The sequence below is a fragment of the Rattus rattus genome, chromosome 7 (genome assembly GCF_011064425.1).
Source record: "Rattus rattus isolate New Zealand chromosome 7, Rrattus_CSIRO_v1, whole genome shotgun sequence".
Taxonomy (NCBI): Eukaryota; Metazoa; Chordata; class Mammalia; order Rodentia; family Muridae; genus Rattus; species Rattus rattus.
This window is the reverse complement of record NC_046160.1, coordinates 90,573,115-90,594,506: the sequence shown is the minus strand read 5'-3', so window position 1 is coordinate 90,594,506 and position 21,392 is coordinate 90,573,115. Positions and strand designations below refer to the sequence as shown.

General features: G+C 44.1%; 1 protein-coding gene across 1 annotated transcript; it reads right to left on the bottom strand.

Annotated features, from left to right (window-relative positions):
- Positions 1 to 501: 501 nt before the first annotated feature.
- Positions 502 to 20,322, bottom strand: Ppp1r36 (protein phosphatase 1 regulatory subunit 36). The gene is made up of 11 exons (XM_032907967.1): positions 19,907 to 20,322; positions 18,331 to 18,395; positions 13,076 to 13,162; positions 11,820 to 11,917; positions 11,662 to 11,728; positions 10,886 to 10,984; positions 4,921 to 5,055; positions 2,309 to 2,351; positions 1,805 to 1,983; positions 1,396 to 1,584; positions 502 to 870 (listed from the first exon to the last, which is right to left on the bottom strand). Exons 1-11 carry the CDS (start codon positions 19,991 to 19,993, stop codon positions 684 to 686), a joined length of 1,236 nt encoding a protein of 411 aa, XP_032763858.1. The 5' UTR covers positions 19,994 to 20,322; the 3' UTR covers positions 502 to 683.
- Positions 20,323 to 21,392: the final 1,070 nt, after the last annotated feature.

Below are 21,392 nucleotides of genomic sequence, written 5' to 3'. Positions count from 1 at the left end.
TGTGGTTGTTTTGGCTACAGATGACTATGAAATAAAATTATTATAAATATACTTTTGTGTAGTTGTATAAATTATTTTAATTTTACTGTTAGGATGTGTGTACCTGTGTGTGTGTATGATGGTTATGTGTGTGTGAAGGCTATGTGTACGTGCCACAGCATATATGTCAGGTCAGGTGGCAACTTTCTCTGGAACACACACACTCACACACACACACACACACACACACACACACACACACACTCAAAATGTCTAGGAACATCCATTTAAAGCTGTAGTTATATAAGTAACAAAAAAGTGTCTTCCTCTGGAATTATAATATATATATGTATACACACACACACACAGTATATAGTATGTGTGTCTACTCTTTAGGGAGGAATGACAGGATTGTCCTCTATCCTGAGCATGCACAGGCACACAAGTACCATGTACAATTGCACACACAAGTACAACTCACACACATGAACACAAAGAAGAACCAGTACAAGTAGGAAGATGTGCTTTTTAAGAGCTTTCTAAAACTCTTTATTAATCAAATTGTTAACTTTTAATAGAACTTGAGACAAAAATCTACAGTTTAAATAGCTATCTTATGGTAATAAACATTAATCCTGTAAGTGCTGTGGAGAAGCAGTTACTCCACATATAGAGACCTAGGTCAGGAATTGGAACCAACTAGATTACTTAGGGAAGGAGTTTTGCGAAGTTAGTTTTGACATGACCAAATTCAGTGTGTTCTGAATAGTTGTGTTATTTCTCTCTACTATAGAAGAATTTCTTCCGCTTGGTTTTCCATTTTCTTCTGATTCAAGGGGGAGGAGAGTATGCGGGTTGAACAGATTTCGAGGTTCCCCCAAGATGCCAACTCTGTAAAGAGAATTTATTGCTGTATGACTGTGAATATCAGTCTGTGAAGACTCGTGCATACGTGCACATGCGTGCACATGTACACACACACACACACACACACACACACACACACACACACACACGCTAAGACATACATACACTTTAAAAAGCCAGTCCCATTTCCATACCACCACTGTGGTCTTATATATCAGTCCAAAACTCAGTCATAGCATGATTCTGTTCCGGCTCTACTCACATCTCCCCAAAAGGAATTCTTAGAACAGACCCTGAGCCCTAAAGAGTATGCCCCTCACTCCTTCAGCCTACAACTACCTGACGTCCAGCACAACTTCTAGGGATTTCTTTTTTCTAATCCGGATGGGCCTAAGTAGAGATGCTTTGGTCAGGAAGGCAGGGGCTGGCATGGGAACAGATGATTTCTACTGCCCAGTAGAGGAACCGCAGTGCCTGATCCCTGGCCATCCCAGGCCTGCCGAGAGGGACCACTCAGCAGTCCCCTGTGACTCTCCATGGGCTACTTACACGGGCATAACCACAGACTCCAGATTCGTTATTTCCTTCTCCACTCGGGGTTGGAGTTTGATGCCTGCCACGTACTTTTTCTCAGCGATATGCTGAGCTTTTTCTCTGAGAGACGGCAGCAGTGTAGACAAAACTGGGGAGCGCATGTCCATGGCCTTTTTAATGGCTGGACGTTTTGCCATCATTCTCCTGTGGGAGGAAAGGAGGACAGTCATGTCCCATTGTTCTGTTTCTGAGCTGAGGAAAGGCCCAGAGGTCGTAGCTGAGCCAGGTGCTGTGTGCACCTCTAGAGGCTGCGTCTTCAGCTGCTTTAGAGGACGAGGCACATGGGTTATGAGTCCGGGACTGGCCTGAGCTGCAGACAGACTTCTTTCTCAAGAACACAGAGAAAATGAGCGAGAGGCCATACCTGAATTGTACCAAGGTCATGCGCTTCTTCTCTCCTCCTGACTCTTCGTCTTCACGCTTCCTTCGAGGAATGTTGAACATATTGGTCCGAAAAAGCCTGCCCACCTCTTCCTCAATCTCTTTCAAGTACTGCCGTCGGAAGACGATCCAGGCTATGCAGGTACAGAAGGTATAAAAGGACTGAAAGAGAGAAAAGAAAAACTCCCAGGACTCTGGAATGCTATGAAAAGCTCCCAGTGTCCCACAGTGTCACCATGTAGGCAGGAGCCCAGGTCATCCAGCTGGTCCGTGTCCCTGGAGCTGTACAGTTACAGGGGTCTTCACATTTGTGGGTGGAAAATCAGGCCAACATTCTAAGGTTGTTCTAGCAAACAACATCTTACCATCCTATTTAAAAATGGATGTTTCCTTTTTATTTTTTAATAGCTATCTGTCAAATGGCTGTTGGTCACTGCTTTGTGCTGATCTCATAGCAAATGAAAAGTCCCCAAAACAAGGGCCTTACCTCAAAGAATTTCCAGTCTTTTTGTGTGTCTGATATTTTGTCCCTGAAATATAACAAATCACAATTATGGGTGATAAGTTCATTGTCCCCAAAATGTAGGATTCTAACTGGCGGCCTTATTACAATTTGGTCTGGAAGGTCCCCTGAGGCCATAGGCCCCTTTGCCAGCTGATGACATTATCAGGTGGCGAGGCCTGGCTGGAGGAAGTGGGTCACTGGGGATGTGCCAGGCAAGGCGGCTCTGTCTCTCGACTCCACTCTGCCTACTTCCCAGATGTCACAACACAAGCAGCTTTCTTCTAGCATGCCCTGCCCCCATGATGCTCCTACGCGCAGGCCCAGAACACGTCGAGACCTTCATATTGGTTATTGAATTTCATCCTTCCTCTCTCCCCACGAGGGAGTCGGCATTGTGATTTCCACGCTACCCCGAGGAAGCTGAAGTTGAGGCTGAAGTCCAGTTTTCTCTCTGTATCCCCACAGGTGCTAGCCAGCCACATGTAATTGCTCCTGATGGCCCTGCTACCCCGCCTACTCCTCAAAGATGGCTTTCTTTGTACTTTATCCTTGGAGCCACCCTTTCTGCTGGATGGTCACTGGGTGTGTGTGTGTGTGTGTGTGTGTGTGTGTGTGTGTTGTGTGTTGCTTGTTTTTAAATTGTGTGTGTGTGTGTGTTGTTGCTTGTTTGTTTTTAAAGAGAAGGGGTAGGGGGGGAGAGAGAGAAACAGAAACAACTTGAAGTTGAATGGGAAGGGAGTAGGGAAAACAGGGAGTGATTAGAAGAGGGAAAGTATGATTGAAATATATTTTATAAATTTTATAATTTTTTCAAAAAATGTTAACTATTAAAAAGACAAACAACTGTTTGTTTAAAACAGAAACACCAATCAACAAAATTCAATATGAATTTCTCAGATTGAATTAAATTATTAGAAAAAAATCCATAGCCAGTAAACAAAAAAAGTTGTATTACAGAAAAACTCAATAATCAATTGTGTTGGAAAATGGAATACTGTTTGTTAAAGAAGTATCTTAGATTCATAGTTCATCTGATATATATAATGATACATTTCAAGTAGAACAAAATGTAGCATTTTTATGTGTTTTTTTTTAACTAAGAAAGAAGGATAGGCAACTTAACCCAGGAGGAACCTGTATGATTATCAGACAGCATCGGGGACAAGATGGACAAACTCACATCCGTGAAAACATGGACTATCTTCCTAATGTGTGTAAGTGGGAAGAAACCAGGGGAGCAGGACATGTGACCAGTGCTTGTCATGGGACACAGAAAAGCTACACAAATTCCCATTTGGTCATTGGCAAAGGTAAAAAGTAAATAAGTAGATGGATAAAACACCTTGAAACACATCTCTCTCTCATCTCTCTCTCTCTCTCTCTCTCTCTCTCTCTCTCATCTACCATCTATCTATCTATCTATCTATCTATCTATCTATCTATCTATCTTTAAACTTTCAAAACTATTTATCATAAACCCCAAGGTAGCCAAGAAAACTTAGAATGAAGGGGAGTAGATTTCTTAACCGTCATAAGCTAAGGTTCCTGGCCCCACATGTGGGAAGGCTCCCAACTATAGGCAAGCATTACCGACACATCATGTGTGCCATTAGCCTGGCATTATAGAACAAGAGCGTTTTTAAAGGTTTGCACCTTTTAGTTAAACATGTTCTGGATGATAAGCCATAAGGAAACAGTCCAAATGTAATGTGGATAAAGATATTCAACACAAAAATATTGCAAAGCAAAACAAATCAACAACAAAATAAACCTCGAACTGCACAAGTGTTCACAAAGAAATAGTGAGTCAAATGGACTAGCACACACAACAGAATCCCCATAGCCATTGAGACTGTGTACCAAGAATATATGTGGATAAAATACACGTAAAGGACAGTAAAGATTGGTGGGTAGAATGATTTCTCACACACAATTGCATGTGCACGGCTGCTATTGAGACTATACAAGAAAAAGTAAAAGCAAGCACACAGAAAATGTAGATGGAGCAGGTATCCAGGGCAACCGATTTGGTGCGCTCAAAAACAAACCTGTGTCTGAAAACGAGGGATGTCTTATACTCCGCTCTTTTCCAAGTTCACGGTGTGGCTCTTGGGCTGATGTTAAACTAGGAACTGCAGAGTTAACCACCAAAGCTTCCCATCCTGTGAGCCTCTTTAAATTTTAGCTACAGTATGTCAACCTGAGGTAAAAATGTCCCATAGGCAGTGCTGTCTCAGTGGTGGTCCTCACAGCTGCGGTTGATGCAAGAGAAGCAGATACTGCACCCCACCCCCTCATCCCACCCTCCACAACACTGGCCATCACTTGGCCACCTCCTGAGACAGCCATGCACGCAGCCCAGGTCCTCAGGCTGAGAAAGATTCCAGAGAGAACAAGTGCTGTCATCCAAAACGGGATACCATTTTTAAAATGAGACTCTGGAATTGTTTCCATACTTACTTGGCTCTGTCAGAGCAGTTACCGTTAGCGCTTGGGACAGATTCTCACCTGACCCCCATTAAAGGAAATACTGTCTCAAGGGTACCAGAGGTCAAATGAAAAGGTGCCTAGTGGCAGCAAACGCGCATGCGTACTTTCCACAGTTCATGTGATGCTTGTCCGCCATGCCGACGCCCAGCACGAGTTTGCAGTACTTCTGCGCCAGGTACTTCTGTGCGTCTTCTAACTTGCTCATAACCAGCTCTATCTCTTTCTTCTCTACCAGGCCTCTGGGGGTGGGGAGACACAAGGCAGATTAATTCTGGTCAAAGTCTGTATTAATGAGCAAGAAGTACAGGCTACTTGGAAAGAAATAGTAGCGAGTCAACAAACTTCACTCACCAATTTGACTTCCTTGAGTTTTGTCATAGGGAAGATCCTCAAAATCTCCCTTTCTCTTTTTAAAAAAGATATATTTATTTTTACTTTGTTCGCATGGGTGTTGTGCTGCATGTATGTTAAGTGCACTGTGTAGATGCCTGGTCCCCACATTAGCAGAAGAGGGCACTGGGTCCTCTGGAATGGGAGTCATGGACAGTTGAGAGCTACCACGTGGGGACTGGACCTGACTCCCGGACCTCGAGAAGAGCAGCCAGTGCTTGTATCTGCCAAGCCACCTCAGTGATCCCCCAAAGTCATTTAATGACTGCTGCCCATTGGAGTCAAGTTTAGGGTGAATGTCACTCGTATAGATCCCTTAGATTCTTTATGTCTCCTCAATATATTCACATTGAATCCTACTTCCTACAGAACACTGTAACAAGTTACCTGGGCTAGCTGCTGGGGTATCTGGTGGCTCCCCCATTCCTGCGAATTCCTAAAGCACACCGTGGAGACTGCCACCTCAGCTTTCCTCAGGGCCCTGGTGCTGCTACTAAGCTGAGGGGTCCGTGTCTTAATACAGGCTGCTCCCAGCTCTGAGCTCAGCACCATTTGGAAGGGAACCACTTGCTCTGTCACTACTCTGTGGCTTTCAGCACAGCCCAGCTCTGATTGAATTGCAAATGAGCTTTGTAAAAGACGCTCCTAGGTTACAGCTTGTCTGCAGCCTCGTTTGTTTGGAGTACAACATAGTCCTGTTGACAATACTGTCAAGTGTCACTGGAGAGCAAATGGAATGTGCTCTCAGTAGTGACAAATGACTGCCCCTTCTGAAGCTACACCAACTATATGAAGACAGCAGGCTGGCGGTGTCACAGACCTTTGATCCCAGCACTTGGGAGGCAGAGGGAGGTGGATCTTTGTGAGTTCGAGGCTAACCTTGGTTGCAGATCAATTTCTAGGACAGCCAGGCTACACAAAAAATCCCATATGAAGACATGCCTGAATGGAGAGGGATGAGTTAAGGATACCACGGCCTTCAAAAGGCAGTGTCATCACAGGCCATGAAAAGCCTGTGAGTCACTGGAGTAAAATGAGTTTCTGGAATAAAGTGAGCCCAGGTGTTGTGTAGTCCAAACACAGCTTCTACAGGCAACCTGCGGCCTGCAGGCCAATCCCAGTGCCTGCCTCCCAGCTTTCTTTAAATCCCTTACCCTACTTTCCCAGAGGCACCACTAGCTAATCCTCCCATTGCAGAAACAAACCAAATGTCACCAAAGCGATGCTTTGAAACACTGTGGGGGGCTGGAGAGATGGCTCAGCGGTTAAGAGCACTGACTGTTCTTCCAAAGGTCCTGAGTTCAATTCCCAGCAACCACATGGTGGCTTATAACCATCTGTAATGAGATCTGATGCCCTCTTCTGGTGTGTCTGAACAGCTACAGTGTAATATAAATATAAAAAAAAAAAAAGAAAGAAAAGAAAAGAAACACTGTGGACAATGACTCACAACCTTGACTCAATTATAAAGGACAACTATCCTGAGGTACTTGCTCAAAGTACAGATTCTCAATGTGACTCCCCTCCCAGATTCCAGAGAGCATTCAGAAAAAATTAAAGCAATTGTTCCTAGTGATAATGAAGCGGAAACTCACATGGTAATAATATACATCGGGAACCTGTGTGTTGGTGTCAGGATGGCTCAGCGGGCTAAGGGTGCTTGCTGTCAAACCTGATGACATTAGTTCAATCCCCGAGACCTACGTGGTGGGGAACAGACTCCAGCAGATTGAACCTAGGGCTGCAGAGATGTATCAGTAGTTAAGAGCCCTTGTTGCTCTTCCAGAGGACCCGAGTTCAGTTCCCAGCACCCACATGACAGCTGACCTATAGTTTCCTAGAGTGCCTGGACTCACATGCACATACTGCCATGCAGACACACAGGCCCACACACCATTAGGATTAATACATCGTTTAAAAAACCCTGCTGAAGTGGAAAGAAGGGGGAAGCCATGAAGCCAAAGTGCACAGGGAAGTACAAAATTCCAGAATTCCAGGCAGAGCCCATCTTCTTGCGCCCATATTCCGAACCTGAGAATCACCCCCTAGGATTTCAGTGTTTTCAGTTCTGCCACATTGCTTCAAACATTTATGTGTGAGGGTGGAGGAGACTGAGCGTCATGTAGCCCAGGCTGGCCTTGAACCTACTGTGTAGCTGAGGATAGCTATGAACATCTGTTCTTACTGCCTTACCCCCAAATGCTCGGATTACAGTTGTATCACCACAACGGGGCTGCGTGTATTAGGCGAGCACGCTACCAACCGAGCTGCACACCCAACCCTTAGACATCCTTAGACACTTAGCACAGTGAGCGGCCCTCCTGGATTGACAAACATAGTCCTTAATAACAACAACAACAACAACAACAACAACAACAACAACAACAATAATAATAATAATAATAATAATAATAGAGGCAGGGATGCAGCTTGGGCACAGGATCTCGTGTTCAAGTCCCAGCCTCACCAAAAATGAAAATCGCAAGACTGACAATTTTGTTGAAAGTAAAATATCGCACACATTCCTGCTAAAATAAAATTTGCATATTTCTATGGAAAAGAAACATTTGAAAAGGAATTTAAAGAGACATGGAAGTGATTATCAGTTTTGGTCTCATAAGATCTCTCTTAGAAATTTATTCTTTAAAAAGCATTATCCAAAGTCAGACAGAGAGATTTTATGACTGAAAATATACAGTTCTAAAACAATAAAACAGAACAAAAAATATTCAGTTCTGAAAATCTGAGCTAGACATGGCAGCACATGTCCACGATCCCAGGCCTTGACAGGCTGAGGCAGGAGGATTAGGAATTCAAGATCAAAGAGATATATTGATTTCAAGGCCATCCTGGACTAAATAAGACCATCTCAAAAAACTTTAAAAAACCCAATATATAACAAAATTAATATATAAAATAAGTTATCATTAGCATTAGCATTAGTATTAGTATTAGTACTATTAAGTCAGAGTGTCTCACTATGTAGCCCTGGTTGCCCTGGAACTTACTATGTAGATGAATCTGGCCTCAAACTCATAAATATCCACCTGCCGATGTCTCCCAAGTCCTGGGATCAAAGGCATGCACCAGCTGGTCTACAAATATTATTTACCTATCAAAGAAACAGGCAAGGCTCAATCCACAAACATGGAGGGACGAAAGAGAAGCTCTCGTACAGCCAGTTGCGATTTAAGGACCTGGCATTAACTAGCTCCCCGTGACTGAAATCAATTCTTTTCCTCTATGCAAAGACCCCACACAATCTATATTTAACTCTCTTATACTGAAGTAAACTGACTAACTTCTAGACACTTGAAAAATGAAAGGTTGTCGTCATTTTCCGAACCCATAATTGAAGATTTGGGCTGGCTTGTTTTCCTGTTCGGCTGTGCTCTGGTTAGTTTCCAGCACATTTAAAAACTAACCGGGAGTCCTTTCTTCTCTGTTACTTATAAACTAATATATAAAAGAAATGTCTTTGCTAGATTAGTAATAAGGCTCAGAGTTAGAAGGAGCACAAGAATATAACCAGTCCAAGAGCTGGTTATACGAATCCCCTGAGCCCAGTTTGGGACTCGGACGGCTCCTGCAGCCTTGTAAGCCGCAGTTGGCTTCAGCTTTTGATGCTGCCATAGAAACGCTTCACGCTCTGGCTGTCCTGCTGGGAAATGCCACCCTGAAATAACACTCATGTTGCATATCTCGTGGTGGCATCACAGGGACAGCAGTGTCAGAAGTATTTATCTGGTCCCTTACAAAACTGCTATCCAGGGTCATCTATCAGTTCACAGAGTGTTTCTCCAACTGCTTGATCTGATACAGGAGTTCTATATTTTAAAAACATTCTGTAGCAACAAATTAACGGCTCTACTCGGCATTCCTAACAGCTAAAATCACTGAGCTGACTCCACGTGTATGGGAGAACAGCCTGGGCACTTGGAAAGTTCCACGGCTTGCGAAAGGTCACCAAGCCTGAGAGACATTGTTGGGTTCTGGGCTCCAAGTTCCCAGATTTTTGCTCTGAAGTTTGTCTTTCGGCCACCGCTGACTAACAGTGCAGTTAAGTTTTCTTCGGGCATTTTACCCCCAGCTAAATCTACTTAAACAAAAACCAAAAAACAACTACTTAGCTTTTTGTTATCAGATGCTTACAAACCTTTTAGCATGAATTTTGTAAGCATAAAAAAAAAAAAAAAAAACCATGAGAAAGGTAAAGTGGGGGGTAAGGGGAGGTGCAGGGAGGGAGGGGGAGGGGTCGAGCTACATGGTTCTGTGCTGAGGTCACTAGCTATACTGCCTGCTGAGCACTTAGAGTAATTCATCTGAACTGAGGCCATTAGAGATACCAGACTCAGACTGTGGAGACGGCTCAGCAGTTAAAACATCCTAGGGGCTAGGGAGATGGTTCGGTAGGTAAAGTGGTTGTTGCTCAGGCTTAAGGATCCCAGTTTGGATCCCCAGCATCCCTGTGTAAGCTTGGCATGGTGGCAGGCATCTGTGACCTCAGCTCTGAGGGGAAATGAGACAGACGAATCCCTGAGGCACTTGGCCAGCCCGTCTAGCTGAAAACCAGCAAGCACAGACTACGGTGAGAGGCCCTGTCTCAAAACGCATGGTAGAAAATGATAGAGAAGGAGCCCGATAGAGACCTCCTGGCTTCACATGCACAAGCATTGGGTGAGCATACTACCCCGCCCATACATGCACATACATGCATACAGCACATGCACACACATGCATGTACTACACACACATATGCAAATGCATGCACACACATGCATATAACACGCGTATGCACAAAGAATACAACTTTTTAAAAAAGAATTATTTTAAAATACTAACATCCTAGTATTGATTACGTCTTATCACTGGAATGTTTTTAAGTCAATAGGTTGGATAAAATAATTATTTAAAATAATTTTAGATATATTTCATTTTGTATGTTTAAATTTTTAAAATTTCTTATCATTAAAAATATTAAATAATATTTTAAAATTTCTAATAATGTGTCTTAAGGATATAAAAAGAAACTTGTATATCCTTAAGACAACACATTATTAGAAAATTTTGGGCCTGGCAGTGGTGGCACAGGCCTCTAGTTCCAGCACTTGGGAGACAAGGCAGAGGCAGGTGGAGCTCTGAGTTTGAGATCAGCCTGGTGTAAAGAGCAAGTTCCAGTACAGCCAGGGCTACATAGAGAAATCCTGTCTTGAAAAACCAATATAATAATAATAACAACAACAACATCAATAATAATAATAACAATTTTAAATTGCAAATATGGCTTTCATTGTATCTCATCATTGAACGGGGCTGATCTATGCTTGCCAGACTGTTTGTTTTTGTTTTTTTTATTTTATGTATGTGAGTACAGTCACTTTCTTCAGACACCAGAAGAGGGCATCGGATCCCATTACAGATGGTTGTGAGCCACCATGTGGTTGCTGGGAATTGAACTCAGGACCTCTGGAAGAGCAGTCAGTGCTCTTAACCGCTGAGCCGTCTCTCCAGCCCCGGACTGTTTTGTTATGAGAACTCCTGTGTGAACTGCTCAGTGAGCATTAAAGCAAAGCAAATTCTCCTGTATAAATGTTTCCTAGACCAGACAGACTGACAGGATGCCACCATCCTACTCAGCCAGTAGTAAAACACTAACGCACACTATGAAGTCTTACTCACACCATGTAGCTTTGGGGCTTCTTTTCCATTGAGAGTCTCTCCAGGTAATAAGACAGATAGTACAACAGTGCCATGAGGAAGCTGTCGAGACTCTTATTCCTATGGGGGAAATTGAAGAAAAAAGAAAACCAGAAAACAGCATCGGGTTTCTCATGAAGAACAATGGGACGCAGTATGAGAATAAATAGAAAGATACAGTTCTATCACACGGTTAACTTACTACCCGTTGTTATGGAGATGTAAAAAGTGCCTGAAAAAAAGACTCAGTCCTGCATAGTAAGATACCAAATTATTAATGTATTGTTAATCATTTCACTTTACAAGTATTCATTCTTTAAATAACATATTTCCAATGTTTGTAAAATGTATGGACTGGTCATGGCGGTTCATTCCTGTGACCCCTGCAATCGAGAGGATCTCAGGTTCCAGGCCAGCCTGGGATGCTAAATGGAATTGACAGAAAACTTCTGCATACCATAGCCCTATTTCAAAATACAAGCAAAAGTACAGAAATCTATGAAGCAAACACATGCCTCTCCCATGCTTTTGTAAACATCTCATTCTTGAGACGAACTTGTAAACACTGGCTGTCCACATGCAAATTGCTCCTTGCTCTGGGACTTAGCAGCTCCTGTGGCCTCAGGTAGCTCTCCCAGACTCCACACTCTGCATACAGGCACTATATGCTCTTTCTCTCTAAGGACAGACCTGTAACCACTTATTAGGCAAAAGTTCCCGCAAAAGGGGAACGATGCATGCCATCTGGTCGGCTGTACCTCATAAACGTTGTGAAGGAGCAGACCCTCTGCATTTCAGTGTCTTGGAGGGAAAGCAGCGCAACAACTGAAAGAAGAGAAGAAGGCAGTTAGACAGAGAGGGAGAGCCACACTGGAGGCCGCGCCAACTTGGAATGGGAGAAAGAAAAGTGGCTCACACTTGACGTCATCCAGTGTGACGTTGCCCTGCTGGCCTCGCTTCTCCAAAGTCTTAGTTGACTTTTCATCCCTTGGGACAAACCTTTTATCTGTCAATCTGTTTGAAAATAGAATAGTTTCAAGTGATTTTTTTTATTTATTTTTTTTATTATTCGTATGGGTGTGCATTACATTCATGCGGTGCTCGCTGAGGCCAGAGGAGGATGCTGAATTCCCCTGTACAGTTACAGCAGCTTGTGAGCTCCCGGAATCAAATCTGTGCCTTCTGGAAGGGGCGGCCAGTGCTCTTAACCTCTGAGCCACTGCTCTATACCTCAGAGAATATTTTAAAGATTTAGCCGTGTCTAATGTATCCTGAGATGCACAAGGAATTGGCTTGTAAAGTGATAAGAGCTTGAGTGTTATGCACAGTTCCATTTTATGTAGTATTATTTCAAAATGCACTTTATTGAACATTGTATCTATCATGCTAGAAGTAGAAGCATGCAGGCTGACATAAAAGGTAAACTCAAATAGAGCATTTGGGTTTAGTTTATTTGGTTTGGATTTTCAAGACAGAGATTTTCAAGGTCTCTCTGTGTCATCCTGGCTATTTTGGATTCACTCTGTAGACCAGGCTGGCCTCCAACTCAGAGATCTGCCTGCCTCTGCCTCCTGAGTGTTGAGATTAAGTGCACAGGCTACTGCCCAGCTTTCAAATGGATCATTTAAATCACTTAATGAGTTGAGGATGTGATCCAGTTTGCCTAGAATGTATGAGGTCCTGGTTTAAGTTCCAGTACTGCAGATGGATTGACAGATGGATGGATGGATGGATGGATGGATGCATGCATGGATAGATGGATGGATGGATGGACGGACAGACACGGATAGAAAGATGGATGGGTTGGTGGGTGGGTGGATGAATGGAAGAATGGACCAATGGGTAGGTGGATGGATGGATGGAAGGAAGAAATTCTAGTGTCATTGCTATTTTCAGATTTTAAAAAAGCCATAAAAGTTTGAAATGCACTAGTAGCCATGTTATAAAAGGCATGTCTAAATCCCCAGCCCTGAAAAAAAAAAGAACCAAAAAAAAAAAAAAAATAAAAGGCATGTCTAGGGGCTGTTTGTAATTCTGGCTGTGACTGAGACGCTGCCTGTGTTTCCCTTGATGTTATTTTCATGACAACCTAGGAAAATGGGACTGGTGTTTCTTTGTGTTTGTAAAGACAAGTGAGTCCACTGAGAAACGCCGTGGTCCAAGTGAAGCCACCTTTCCGAGGCTGTGCCGTCCGTCTCAGCAAAGTGAACCGCCTTCCCTTTCTTGCCTTTCTCCTTCAGTTCTACTGCAGGTGTGAAACTGCAACGAAAAGATACAATTAGGGACTTAACCTTTGCCCAGGGGAAGGCAGATCCCGTGAGGGGCAGAGCTCATGTAGTCTGAAGATTGGCATATATTAGCCGTGTTCAACTGAGGACGAGTTTCACACGTGGAGCCACTATCAAGAGGAAGATTTGGAGGGCAGGGGTAAGAGGAAGATTCACACCTCCAACTCATATTCAGCTTCTAGAACATCACCATCCACAGAACATTTCTGTCTGAACATCTTGCAGTAATGTCATAAATGCAGAAGACTTCCTATGTTTATTGAGTACTGTGACAAGCTAGGCACTCTTAGGCACCATCTCATCCCTCATAGTAACTTTATGAGGACAATGTTACTGCCATCAATTTCTCTCCTGGGAACTGGTCAAGCCAGAACAGGCTCCAAGGCACAGAGTGTGTACTGAGTCACCAGGCAGTTCTGCCTCCCAAGCCATCATAGTTTCCCTGCCCTGGAAAGGTTTTAGCACATTGACACTCTCTCTCTCTCTCTCTCTCTCTCTCTCTCTCTCTCTCTCTCTCTCTCTCTCTCTCTCTGTGTGTGTGTGTGTGTGTGTGTGTGTGTTTTCTTAAAGGGAAAGCATAAAAGATTTTATTCAATGTGATGGTGTTGGGAAGGGCAGAGAGATCCAGGGCAGGGAAATTAGAGTTTGACTAGAGGGCCAAGGATGTGCACTTCCAAGCGGTCCCAGTGAGGTGTGGTCTTATCCTCTATTGTCCCCACTGTCCTGGCTTCAGTCTCCTGCTGTAAGGTATTCTGACAAGTTGCTAGGACTCAGTGAAATCTCTTCTCTGTGACAAGCTCCGGCAACCACATAACACAGGAGCTATACGGGAGTAGTGAGTCAACAGACCATGATGAACAAACACATACTGAGGCCCTACTATGTGCTGGAAATGTCTATGGACAGGAGACTGTGTCTTGAGTAGGGCCAACACATAGACTTTGGAATGCCATGTCAAACACAACAGTTTGGTGGCTTACTGGAGGTTACAGCTTACTTTTCTAACCCAATCAAGTAGCTTCACCTTTGCCCAAAGTCATGTCTTTTTATTACATTTAGGCACACATGTGGTAACAGGCATTTTTTCCCCACATTTGATCATCCTCTAAAGATGAAGACCAAGCTTATAAATTCCCATTATCTCCTTCCCAAATCCCACAAAAGGAAATTGTTTGAGAAATAATAAAGTTACTATTATTACTCACAGGAATAATAGTTAGTTTGGTACTTTTTTCTAAGAGGTTAGCCAACCTCTGTTCAATAGCCATGTTGTAATAAAACGTTAGCGCCTAAAGGCTGGAGAGATGACTCAGTGGTGAAGAACACTGACTGTTCTTACAGAGGACTCAGGTTCTATTCCCAGCACCCACATGGTGGCTCACAACCATCTGTAAGTACAGTTCCAGGAGATCCGATGCCCTCTTCTGGTCTCTGTGGGTACTGGGTACATATGTAGTGCACAGACATACAGGCAAAACGCTCTCACACATAAAATAATAAAATAACCTTTGAAAAAGTCTTCCTAGAGCCAGGCAGTGGTGATGCACACCTTTAATCCCAGAACTCAGGAGGCAGAGGCAGGTGGTGAGCTCAAGGATAGCCTGGTCTATAGAGCCAGTTCTAGGACAGCCAGGGCTACACAGGAAACCCTTTGTCTTGAAAAACAAAAAATAACAAAAATACAAATAAGAGTTCTTTCAATAATATCCTTAAAGGGTATGCTTTCTCTCAGGAATCACATGAGGAATATTTACTGAAAACTTTTAATGTTTCAGTAAATAACACTAACAAAGGGATGACTGGGCAATTGTAATGTTTGAGCCTTATCTGAAGTCTCATCAGAACAAACACAAACTATATCAGACACTAGGAGTCAGATGAATGCTAATTGAATATTTTATAATAAGGCTTATATCTAGGCATGCACATAGAAATTTGGTCGGCTTTCTATGAAAGCACTTACAGTTTGAAGTACATGCTGAAATATACTCTCCAAAATCCAAATCACTGTCGGTCCAATCAACCCATACATTCAGAACAATTTGATAATAAACTAATAAAAATTTGGACTTACCTGGCCTCTATGAGCACCTCACACTCATACACAGTTAAGTAAAACCTAAAATATTTAGTTTATTAATATATTTCATGACTATGAAAGTATATTTAACTTTTTTACCTTTAAACTTATTAGTAATCTTAACTATGAAATACTATGAGATGAACACTAAAACTTAGTTTGAAAAGTACTGCCAGGCTGGAGAGGTGGCTCAGTGGTTAAGAGTACTGACTGTTCTTCCAGAGGTCCTGAGTTCAAATCCCAGCAACCACATGGTGCCTCACAACCATCTGTAATGGGATCTGATGCCCTCTTCTGGTGTGTAGGAAGACAACTACAATGTACTTATATTTAATAAGTAAATAAATCCTTAAAAAAGAGAGAGAGAGAAATACTGTGAATTATCCTTCTTTTTATAGAAATTCAGTACATAGAGCTGGGCAGTAGTAGCACATGGTTTTAATCCTAACTCGGGAGGTAGAGGTAGGCAGATCTCTGTGAGTTCAAGGCCAGTCTGGTTTACAGAGTGAGTTCTAAGACAGTCCAAGCCAAGGCTGCAGAGAGGAAACTTGTTTCAAAAAAAAAAAAAAAAAAAAGGAGGAGAAGGAAGGAGGCAAAGGGGGAAGGGAGGAGGAAGGGGAGGAGGAGGAAGGGGAGGAAGAGAAAGGGAGGAGGAAGAGGAGGAGGAAGGGGAGGAGGAAGGGGAGGAAGAAAAAGGGAGGAGGAAGGGGAGGAGGAAGGGGGAAGAGGAAGAAGGGGAGGAAGAGAAAGGGAGGTGGAAGAGGAGGAAGAAGGGGGAGGAAGAGAAGGGGAAGAAGAGGAGGAGGAAGGGGAGGAGGAGGAAGGGGAAGAGGAAGGGGAGGAGGAAGGGAAGAAGAAGAAGGAAGAGGAGGAAGAAGGGAGGAGGGGGGGGGAAGAAGAGGAAGGAGGAGGAAGGAGAAGAGGAAGGGGAGGAAGAGGAGGAAGGGGAGGAAGAGGAAGGGGAAGAGGAAGAGGAAGGGGAGGAAGAGGAAGGGAAGGAGGAAGGGGAGGAGGAAGGAAGGGAAGGGGAAGAGAGGAAGGGGAGGAAGAGAAGGGGAGGAAGAGAAGAGGAAGGGGAGGAAGAGGAAGGAAGGAGGAAGGGGGAGGAAGGGGAAGAGAAGGGGAGAAGGAGGAAGGGGAAGAGGAGGAAGGGAGGAGGAGGAAGGGGAAGGGAGGAAGGGGAAGAGGAGGAAGGGAGGAGGAGGAGGAAGGGGGAGGAAGAGGAAGGGGAGGAAGAGGAAGGAAGGAGGAAGGAGGAGGAAGGGAAGAGGAAGAGGAAGGGAGGAGGAAGGGGAAGAGGAAGAAGGGGAGGAGGAGGAAGGGGAGGAGGAGGAAGGGGAGGAGGAAGGGGAAGAGGAGGAAGGGGAGGAGGAGGAAGGGGAGGAGGAAGAAGGGGAGGAGGAGGAAGGGGAGGAGGAAGGAGAAGTTCCTTCAGTACCTGGAGAGCATACACAGAAAGCACGGTCACATTAGTATTTAGTGTCAATGTTGGTAGTTAGGATTGTACCTATTTTCTCTTGTGCTGTAACTATTGTCCCTTCTGTGGCTACCCTCCCTGTCTAACCCCCACGCTTTCCCTACCTAGTTCATAACTCACTGTGTGTGATGTCACAGGATTCCTTGACATCTCAGAAGAAGAAAAGACAAACCTAAATGACTGCTTTGGAAATAGCAAGCTACTCAGAGATGCTGAGAGAAACTTAGTCTATAAAATGCAGATGCTTGCTGGGATGCACCTTAGTGGTAGCATGCTTGCCTGGCCCTGGGCTCAGTACGGCATGACAAAAACAAAACAGAAACATTTAATTTTGACTCTAACGTGAAGTCTTGGAATTATCTGACAATATATCTAATGCCTTTATATTTATAAAATCATATGTGCTTAACCAACTCCTTTCTGAACCATTTAGCTTCACCTGACCAACAGCTTAGGAGACATTTTTATATGAGCCTGTGATCTTTTTTTTTTTCTTTTTTTCGGAGCTGGGGACCGAACCCAGGGCCTTGCGCTTGCTAGGCAAGCGCTCTACCACTGAGCTAAATCCCCAACCCCATGAGCCTGTGATCTTAAACACACAATTATTTTCATAACACCCAGCCCAGTCCCAAACCACTGGTAATATAAGGGTAAGGGCTGAGATTTGTGCAAGCAAGTGCAGCTGAGGGATAGAGTGCCTGCTTCGAATGCCTGAGGTGCTGAGTTCAATCCCCAACACAACATAAAACGTGTATCTTTAATATACAGTTGTTTGGTACATAACTGTGCTACCCAGCCTGGCTTAGATACAAACTCATAGTCAGCATCCCGAGGATTAAAACTAGGGTTCTTTTTAAAGCTGATCTTTTTTAAATTTACTTATTTTGTGAGTACACTGTCGCTGTCTTCAGACACACCAGCAGAGGGCATGGGATCCCTATTACAGATGGTTGTGAGCCACCATGTGGTTGCTGGGATTTGAACTCAGGACCTCTGGAAGAGCAGTCAGTGCTCTTGATCACTGAGCCATCTCTCCAGCCCTAAGCTGATGATTTTAATCTTACAAAATTTACTATAAACTGCAGAAGGTGTAATGTCATCTCATTCATTTAGAGTGTAATTCTAGAACTTAAAAGCCAATTTTACAAAGTAGTTAAGAACATGACCTTAAGCAAAGCAGATCTCCGTTTAAACCATCTCACTCACCAGAGACCTGTGCAAATGGGACACATCATTTGATCTCCCTCCGGTGCCTTAGCTCTTTGAAAATCTCAGCTCCTTAACTGTAAAGTGTTGGGATGTTTCCAAGGGTTGCTTAAATGATTAGCACAACAGCTAGCCCCTAGAAAGCAGCTCACTAGACATTATCAAAAACCAGTGTCTTTCAGACTGTTCAGCGAAATCATTATCTTCAGATAGTGGGATTTAATTCTATTTTTTAAGACTTTTCTGGTCCCCACCCCCAAAAAAAAAAAAAAAAAAAAAAAAAAAAAAGACTTTTCTGTATGGCTAATCCCTGCCCCCATCACATGTAATTGTCATAAAAATGCTTTTTTAAAAAAAAAGTTACATTAAACTTTACCTTCTAAATTCCAGAGATTTTGTTTCGTCTTTCCAGTACCACATTCCTAGCCGTAATCCACATTGCTGTAAAATGAAATGATTGTGTCATATATAACTAAAATTCACTCTACAGCCTGCATGTCCCCACAAACCTTTAATAATTCCTAGTATTCCCTCGTTAATTCGAATTAATCACATTCAAGATGTCCTTGAGTTTCTGATCCTCTTCTCTGTATCTCTCCATTGCTAGACTTACAGACATTCGATGTTAAGCCTGGTTTATGTGAAAACAGGGATGGGTGCGTGCTAGGATATCACTCAATCATCTAAGTGACACCCCAGTCTATTTCATTTTATTTTTATGTGTATGGGTGTTTTGCTTCTTGTGTATGTATCTGTACATCGTGTGTGTGTGTGTGTGTGTGTGTGTGTGTGTGTGTGTGTGTGTGTGTGTGTGTGATGCTGGAAGAGGCCAGAAGAGGGTATCAGATCTCCTGGAGTTGGAATTAGCAATGGATTTGTTCCTGCTGGGAATTGAACCTGGCTCCTTTGGAAGAGTAGCCAGTACCTTTTTTTTTTTAAAAAAAGATGTATTTATTTATTCTATATAAGCACACTGTACTTATATATAATATAGCTCTCCTCAAACACACCAGAAGAGGGCAGCAGATCTCATTATAGATAGTTGTGAGCCACCATGTGGTTGCTGGGATTTGAAATCAGGACCTCTGGAAGAGCAGACTGAGTCATCTCTCCAGCCCATAGCCAGTACTCTTATTTACTGAGCCGTCTCTATTGTTTTGTGTTATTTCTTGTTTTTATCTGTTTTGTTTTCAGATGTGGTTTCAACATGGAAAGGGGGAAAGGGGTGAAGGAGAGAAAGTGGGACAACAGGCAAGGGGAAGGTAGGAAGAGAAAGGGGGAAGAAAATTTAGCGCAAGGATAGTCACGGGCATTCAGAAGATGTCATACAGCAACCTTTAATCTAGATTTAAGTTAGACTTTCAATAAAAAAGGAAGGAAGGAAGGAAGGAAGGAAGGAAGGAAGGAAGGAAGGAAGGAAGGAAGGAAGGAAGGAAGGAAGGCAGGCAGGCAGGCAGGCAGGCAGGCAGGCAGGCCTGACAGTTGTCTCTGACGACGTTGTCCCTACTTTCAGGGACAGATTTTCTCAGGGAAGCAGGGCTCAAACCATCAGCCCTTGCTCCCCCGGGGTCCTACCCGGAGCCCAACCTCTCCTGCAGGACTGCCTGTCTCATAACCACGTATGGAGAGGAGTGGACTTTTATAATGATCCGCGTGGGAAGCCAACAGAATTCAATTCCGACAACACACCTCTTTACTTTTGCGTTTTGGGGACAAATATGTTCAACTGTTCTTTAAAACTGCAGGTGTCAGACGAAGGCGACGACCCACCTGCGGAGGAGCCCGAGCGCAGAGCACAGGACCAGGACGCCAAGCGCTGCCCTGGTCTCCCTATAGAATCCCACTGGACTCCCACGGTGCCTGCTACAACGCCCGCCGCGCCGAGGGCGGGTCCCGGTCAACACTGCCCTCCGGTTACCCGGCCCGGAAGCGTGCGACCAGGCGGCACTTACGTCCAGTCGGGTAGAGGATTGCCCGACAAACTGCTTCCTCCTGGGGTACAACTCTGGGATGGAGAACAAGGTCTCACCCCTGTACATGGTGGCCGCGTCACCTAGGATACAGCCTCGCCGCCGCCCGGCTGGCGCCGGAGGGGCGGGGCTTCCGCCGGACGAGGGACCCGAAGGACTCCGCGGTTCCAACCCCTGCTGCGCTCGCGGCCTGCCCGGACTTGACGCTTCCTGCAGTAACCCCCCATGAAACCCTCACGCTGTGCTTTGACTGGAGTAACTGGGTACAATCCTGTAGGACAGACCTGTTCCAAACGGCCTTGGCTAGCACAATGAAGCTGAAACACAGCGGGTCCTAGCTTGATTTTGGGGAGTTCGATTAATGGAAGAGATTATGGGCACGGAAATAAAATGTTTCTGGGCAGTTCTGTTTAACTCGTGGAACCCGGTTTTAACCTACTTCAGAAAATATCCATATCTCCAGGACGGTGTTGGCGTTAAGCCTTTGAGGCAGAAGTACACATCTCTGAGTTGGAGATCCTCAGCCTGGTCTAAAGAGTTCCAATACAGCTAGGGCTACACAGAGAAATCACGTCTTGAAAAACAAAAAATAAAGCAAAACAAAACAAAACAAGCTCAGCCTGCTTTCTTATAGAATCCAGACCACTAGCTCAGGAATGACCCCACCCACAGTGGGCTGAGCTCTCCCCCACCCTACAGCCAGATCTCACAGAGGCATTTTCTCAGTTGAGGTCCCCTTTTCTCTGGTGACTATAGCTTGTGTCAAGTTGACATAAAACTAGCTGGTACAGTGTGTAAAGCATTAGCCTTGGTAATTACTCTAAATTAATGCTGCTCTAAAACAAAAGCACTAACCACTTGCTCACCGTGATGGGTATTCAAACGAGGTCGTGCTCACACAGGTCACAAACTTTGTGCTTTTCTCTTTGCAGTTGAACTGACCAGCAGATTTGGGTTATTTCCCCCGATGTAAGCAATACTAGATGAAGAGAAGACCTGGGAACGAGTCTGCCTTTGTATCTCCACAGCTGAATAGGTGTGAGACGCACAGTCGATACCTGAGTACCCATAAACTTTACAGTGACGGTAGCATGCGTGTCACTGCCTGCCCTAGTCACCCAGTCTTCCAGTCACTGACTGTGGAGGTCTAAAACTGTGATCAATACATTCCTGTCCTATTCACTGGAGCCAGTTCTAGCTGTTGATCAGGTTAGTTCAAATGCATGGGAATCTATCTGTGTACCTCCGGTGTTAAGTTTGAGGAGAAGGGAAAAGCCTGCTTCCTAATGGAAAAGGGAAAAAGATAATACCCTAGATGCCAAGAATTATTTAACATAATTCCAATTCATAAATTGGAGTGGAGAGAACCAGGAGAAAATGAGATACAGTTTTAGAAAAGGCTAAGACCAAAGAATCTAGTTATTCCACAGCCGGTAGAGAATGTGGAAATAAACCCAGACACCCCTCT